The sequence below is a fragment of the Paralichthys olivaceus genome, chromosome 19 (genome assembly GCF_024713975.1).
Source record: "Paralichthys olivaceus isolate ysfri-2021 chromosome 19, ASM2471397v2, whole genome shotgun sequence".
In the NCBI taxonomy this organism is placed as follows: Eukaryota; Metazoa; Chordata; class Actinopteri; order Pleuronectiformes; family Paralichthyidae; genus Paralichthys; species Paralichthys olivaceus.
The window spans coordinates 11,274,417-11,281,314 of NC_091111.1; the positions used below are offsets into that span (position 1 = coordinate 11,274,417).

Consider the following 6,898-nt stretch of genomic DNA (forward strand, 5'->3'; position numbering starts at 1 on the left):
GTAAACAAAATATATAACATGTCTAGTTGTTTTTAATCATTTTAATGAAGAATTGTTATATATTATATCTTTAAGGTTTAGAAAAATCAAAACAAACTTGGTCACATTAAGTCAAAGCCCTACACTTGTTTTGTTTCTATTTTTGTCCTCTAATGTGTCCGCACCCTGGTTTAAGCAGAATTTGACTAATCAGCTTTCCTCTCCATTCTGTCTTTTTTCTTTTTACAGACTCAACTCTTTTGGATGGCGTTAAATGCCAAGTATTAGAAATGTCTGCCCTTGCCCAAGCGCTTCAAAAATCCTGTGATGGTAGAAAGAACATGTTTTTGTGTGGGAGGACTGTTCTGCCAAGCAAAGCTGTTTTGGTCCTGATTCTTTTTTTTTTTCTCACAAGAAAATCTAGTTCTTGCACCACCAAATGCCACCTCGTGATGGGGGCAAACAAGAAAATCATACACGAGTAAAGGGCAGAGCAGCTTTAGAGTCATCGTGCATTGATTATTACATGGATTTCTTAGATTTTTAGATATCAGTATGAACAAAAAACTCCCTGTATGTTTCTCTCCTACACTACAGTGAGTATTTAACGTCCTCACACTGTACATTTTCTACAAGTTTCCCCATGATTCAAGAGAGTAATTCACTGTATAGTGAAAGTCAATGAGGGACCTCGACAGGTGGGGTTTTGGGGAGCCCCTTGAGCATTTCCGCAACACCTAGGCCCTCAATGTCCCCTCACCTTATTGCAGCTGCTGTGTGGCAAGCAAAGGAACGTTGCACACTTCTGGAAACTACCATGAAGCATGTGTAAAGATTCACAACGCAGTCGTCCATGTGGAACTCAGGGATGTAGTCTCTGGAGGATTAAGTCGAAACATGACATCATATGTGGCTGCTCAAAAAGAGGAAGAGGGGATGCCCACGATACCCGTCAAACCCACAGCTTTACGCAGCTATTTGCATTGATATCCATTCATTGAAGATAGCCTTACCAAAACCTGATCCATGAACTTAACCATGACCAATTCATGCCTGACCTTAACTTAACCATAGTTCATACCTTAGCCATAACCGTAACTAGGACAACGGATATTCAGTTTTGCCTTCAAATTAAAGGAGGCTATGCCCTCACTTTGTACGGTCTCTGCACAAAATGGTTCTCACAAAGATATAAGTACACACACAAACACACAAGGGCTAGAGAAGAGGACACACTGGATGGCGTTGGTGCACTTTGATGGTTCTCATCTGTAAGTGGACCAAACAAAGAAGAACACACACACACACACGCACACAGATACAGAAGTTAAGTTTTGCTTTAGTTTGCCATTGATTTAAAGAAAGACATGTCCTTGCTTAGTTAGATCTATGCACAAAACGGTCCTCAAAAAGACATAAGTAAAGGTACACACACATATACATTAACAAGGCATGATAACGCAGTTTCTTGTCCTTCACGTGAGAGCAAATGGATGAGTATTTGGAACTTTCTTCGCTCCGCCACTATCCACCCATATTGTGTTGTTACTTTAAGCCTCAATGTGTTATTTTTGTGGAGTTTACACGATTTCATTATGTATGCTTTAACTTTCCACCAGCCATGTGACTTCCAGTCTAATGCAACTTACCCAGCTAGTTACCAGAAATCACATCAGACACAACTAATGGGGCAGACAGCTAGTCTCACAGCGTATGTGTGACATCAGAGAGAGAGAGAGAGAGGGAGAGAGTGTAAAAGAGGAGGAGTAACAGAAAAAAGAAAAGAGGGAAGGAGTGTCACTTCTCATTAGGTGGTAAACTTAAAGTTCCTCTCAGCAACTTGTGCTGCTACACAGACTCTCTCTCTCTCTCTATCTCTCTCTCTCTCTCTCTCTCTCCCTCTCTCTCTCTCTCTCTTACACACACAAACCACACATACTCAAAAACACAAAGCAGAAGTGGACAGAGTCACACAGTTTCAGTCGCTGCGGTCGGCTATGGCTCAGGGCTCTGACAGCAATGACACAACTTACAAGTCCCCTTCACCTGGAAGCAGGCCGGTAAGAGAGCTTTTTAAATTTACTTTGTGTCTTGGTTGCCTCCTATTTCCATTAACACGTGTCTAACTAACATATGACATATGGTTAAAGCTTTCTAAACAACATTTTTAAAAATTTAAACAAATCCTGTAAATTAAACATCTAAATCTTTGATTGGAATCAATTGATTTTGTGTGTATTTGCTGGGCAGCAACACAACCTATCAAAGATAAACTAGCTCATGTCCTCGCTGCTTCATTTCACAGTTTCTCTGGGTGTTTCACATGCACACATGGGCTGGAGGCATGACTTGCCTCAAATGTAGGCTTTTGTGAATCGCAAAATTCATCACTGGTCTAAGTAGGAGGACTCCTTTGTCTTTGCACGTTCCTCAAACTGTGACTGATATGAGAGCTGTCAGGAACAGGCAATGTGTCACGTATGTTCTCTGTGCATGTGAGGCACTGCCTATCTTCCTCAGGTTCACACGTGCCAATCTCCTGCACACTGTTACTCATCATCTTGCTCTAGAGCATTCTGGAAATAACACCTTGAAAAGCTGTTTAACACACATGTTATAAGTTGGGGTGTGGATGGAGCAAAGTCCCAGCAGCATCGGTTGTTTTTGAAATTTGCAGCAATGTATTGGCGGCACAGAAAACGACATATTACTGGCGGATAAATGATGTGCAAGTGACTCACAGTTTTTGAAATGGATTAGTTATTACGATACCAAGAAGATTGATGGTTCAGGACATGAAACAGGGTGAGCGTTACACCTAACCGATGACTCAGGCACTCCCTGTCCCAGCCCTCCACAGTAGTTGCATGTAAAACCCATCATCTGTCAAATTCTCACCCCCACTCACTTGACTATCAGATGTAACTGCTCAGACGTTAACTGTCAGCATTTGTGTTTTGTCAGAGCTCCTCAGACGACGTGAAGAAGGTGATGCGGAGGGAGAAGAACAGGATCGCTGCTCAGAAGAGCAGGATGAGGCAAACTCAGAAAGCCGACAGCCTACACCTGGTGAGGAGAGACACACACTCACTAACGCACCATGAAACAGTTTCACACTGACCTCTGCTTCTCAAAAAATTAGTCAAAGAGACAAAAGCCAGGGTGGCAGAGAAATCACATGAGATTAAATGTGGAAGCAGTTTCTCAATAAGGTACTGCTCAATAATTTAAAGTATAAATAAAGCTAAATTCCTACCATCAAAAGCTTTTATTCTGTAGGAATTTTAATCGAATGCAGTGCAAGTTACAAATCAGATTATCCACATGCAAGGTAAACACAGAGAGGCTGGTGGAGCGCTAGTTGAAGGTGTTGTTGCAGAATATGAAATATGCAGTTTTCAATTTTCTATAGCGGCAAATCCCAACATACATTATCTCTAGGCACTTTACATAGAAATATGAAGACCTTAGAAAATCGCAGAGAAACCCAATGGTTCCCACGACGAGCTGGAAAGAGTTTTTGTGTATAATGTTGAGGTAAACAAGTGCAGCATGTGGGCCAAATCAGTTTCCCACCCAACTCCACGATATATGGACCTAAACAAAAAGTGCTCTTTGCTTTTAAGCCTCCAGGAATGGATTTGTACTATATTTACAAAATTCTATACCTGACCATGTGGCGATGTGTCACGGCTTCTGTCAGGCCCGCACACTTGGATGCCGCTCTGCATGTTTGCAGAAGCCTCAGGAATAAATTAGCACGTGTGGGCAGTCGCTCCCTGTCGCAGCAGCGTCCAGCACCAGAGAGGGTGTGCAGTTCTGCTGATTCTGATGACAGGAGCGTGTTTGGGGGTAGCCGCTTTGTTCGTCACCCCTCATCTGTTGTTTCAGCTTGTACTTGCTGGACTTCGGGACAAGATGATGCTTCAAAAAGAGTGCAAGCATTTGGACTGCTCTACCTCCAAATGTATGGATGTGCAGGGGTCTCTCATTGCTCCACATCTCTAGTTATTCAACCTTTAAATCAGGTCTATGAACTCAATATTTTCTCAGGCAATTTTTTAATTTTGTTATAAATACCTCTTTATTTATACTTTACCTGATCTTGCTGTCAGTATCAGCCCATATTTCCACACTCTGAACAAGCATTAACCCGCCATGTGACTTCCTTGTTGAAGGACAATGATTTGTGCTTGTGTCACCACGTTAAGAGCAGCGGTTTCTCTGAAATATATCAGATGAACTGACAAGATTTTAGAAAGGCCACATTGTCATCTACATCAGGTCCAACTGATTTAAATATCTGAGAATCCTTTACCCTGAAGTACGCTGCGTGTATATTGTCAATCTCTTTAACCCTGGTGGCAGTCGTTGAGAAAACCGGGGGACCGCAAATATCACATTCTGTGGTTTGCTTTCATCGTGTCTAGATAAACAGGAAAGTTTCCCTCTTTGTGACACAGTGGCTTATTTCCTGTTTCTTCAGTAGTATTTCTTCTCTACTGTGTAAATGAGCTTGAAATTTGGTGTCGTGGGCAGGAGAGTAAAAAGAGGCAGTCACTTCTTGTAAAAGCTGATAGCAGTGGGCTGTTTTCGGCCAAGTGACGCAGAAAACAGGGGTTTGCCCAAAGGTTCTGTGACAGTAAGGACCTGCAGCTCGGTATTATGATCTCTTGCCCACGATGTGATGACCTTTATATTAACCGAGTGGAATATTTCTCCCATGCTGTTCCCCCCCCACACACACAATGCTATCAACTTGTGAAGTGCAGTGTGCTCTACTTTGTTATCTCAAAGTAGATGATCAGTAAGAAATCTTCAGAAACTGCACTTACATCATCAAAAATGTTTGAACTTTTTAGAATTGCTGCTTTAAGCTGCACACGGTTGATCATTTAAAGTTTATGTTTGAGTCCATGTTCATACTTTGATGTGACAGCAGCATTTTTTTTTTACACATTAACAACATCATTTTCACACTTCAGCTTCCTTTTATTGTGTTTTAACTAACCTGCACCTTTTCATTTATTTAATTATGTAAAGAAACAGGTCAATAGACTTAAGTGACATATATTAAAGCAACACTATGTAACTTTTACTGAGCAGCAGCGCCCTCTGCAGCCAAACAGTGATTCATTCTGTAGTCCCACTCATTGAACTGAAACCCAGTTAAATTATAGATTTGACCAATAATCCCCTGTTTCCTGACCAAAAAGACCTGCTGCTTTAACAAACACACTGAACTCTGTTTAGGAATATTTGTATTTCCTCGCTGAATATTGGAGATAAACAATGGTCTTTAATAAACTCTAAATGTTTTTAATTGATCCACAGTTCAACTCCTGAAGATTTTAGATGCGTCTGTCAGTTACACACTTCTCACATGAGATCATACCCACTCACTAAAGTTACACAGAAGTCCCACTCCTCAGGATTAGGAGTAGGAGTGGCATCATTCTCCCGATTCCTAGTCAGTACACCATCAGAATAATTTTGAAGCTGCTGAAGGTCAAGAAATTGAAATTGGTTATTCCATTGATAAGAGATGAGCAGCATTATATCATCCGATCTAACCACTTTTATCACCCTCTGTGTCTCCAGGAGAGCGAGAACCTGGAGAAGGAGAACGCTGCCCTGAGGAAGGAGGTGAAGCAGCTGACCGAAGAGGCCAAGTACCTGTCCTCTGTGCTGAGCAGCCACGAGCCTCTGTGCACCGGCCTGGCCCCTCAGACCCCCGACCTCCTCTACCCTCCTCACCATGGCAGCTACCACCAACCGCACATCGCCGTACCACACTACCAGCACTGACCCCCCCAACTGCCCTGTGAGACGGCCAAGCCAGCAAACAGACGACTGACCTCAAAGGAGAAAGACTGACCAGAGATGTGTCTATAGATGCTAACCATTGTTCAAAACTGATGAAGGAGTAACGTGACGGGCTGATGAGTCTGCCAAACAATAACAGTATTCAACCCAAACTGTAACACGCAGTATTCAAAACTATTTATTTTCCTTCCACACGTTATTCTGCATTTCTCTGACTGATATATGTGACCTTAAATGACTTGATGGCGAGAATTATCAGTCTATGTTTACATTGGAGCACAATTACCAACTTACTATAAGTTCAGGTGACTTAGTCAATATGTTTTTTTTTATTGTAAAGTGCTTGTTTATAAGTTTAAGTTATAGAAGACCTTTGTCATCCTGCCATGTTTAGATTTCCATGTGTTAGAGTGTGTTTCTGTGTGTAAATGTAGATGCTCAGGAGCTTTTTTTGACAGATTTGATTGTGGACAAACAGAATGTAACATGTAAGATCCTATAAATAGGCATAGGTGCACCAAAAAGAAAAGAAGAATGGTTGGCTGTGAAGAACGGGCATTTAACGGATCTTGACCTGTGTACTTTTGTGAGAAGGCCCAGCAGAGATATTTATTAAATGTGATGCCTTTTGGATGATCTTTTCTGAAACTGTATTTTCATGAAGAATCGAAGAAAATGTGTGTGCATCTGTTTGGAAATATATGTGTATTGGTGCAGGAGAGATACATTTTAATGTAAAAAAAAGGGAAATAAACCAATGCAATCTTGTTTTAAAATGTTTTAAAACCGTTATTTACGGTGGCTCTGCAAGCTCCATGTGCTACAATGTAAGAAAACATGCAAATGGTGAAAAAAACTAAAAATCCTGTCCCGTGGAAACACTTCTATTGTGTTGTACGTATTTGCAGTTTACTATTAATTTTCTATTTGCCACTCGTGTTATTGATGAAGATTCTTAAGTTGCTGTGTGTTAAACTCTCAGGGCCACCATATATATAAGTATGGCTTAGGCATGGCAATGAAGAGACCTACAAGTTGCGGCACCCTGGCTTTCATCAGGGTGACTAATCTGAAGAAAAGGAAGGACGAGGCC

General features: G+C 41.4%; 1 protein-coding gene across 1 annotated transcript; it reads left to right on the forward strand.

Moving 5' to 3' along the window:
- Nucleotides 1–1,719: 1,719 nt before the first annotated feature.
- Nucleotides 1,720–6,581, forward strand: batf (basic leucine zipper transcription factor, ATF-like). Its single transcript, XM_020097513.2, has 3 exons — nt 1,720–2,039; nt 2,944–3,048; nt 5,581–6,581. The coding sequence occupies exons 1-3, from the start codon at nt 1,977–1,979 to the stop codon at nt 5,785–5,787; spliced, it is 375 nt and encodes a 124-aa protein (XP_019953072.1). The 5' UTR covers nt 1,720–1,976; the 3' UTR covers nt 5,788–6,581.
- The last annotated feature ends 317 nt before the right edge of the window (nt 6,582–6,898 follow it).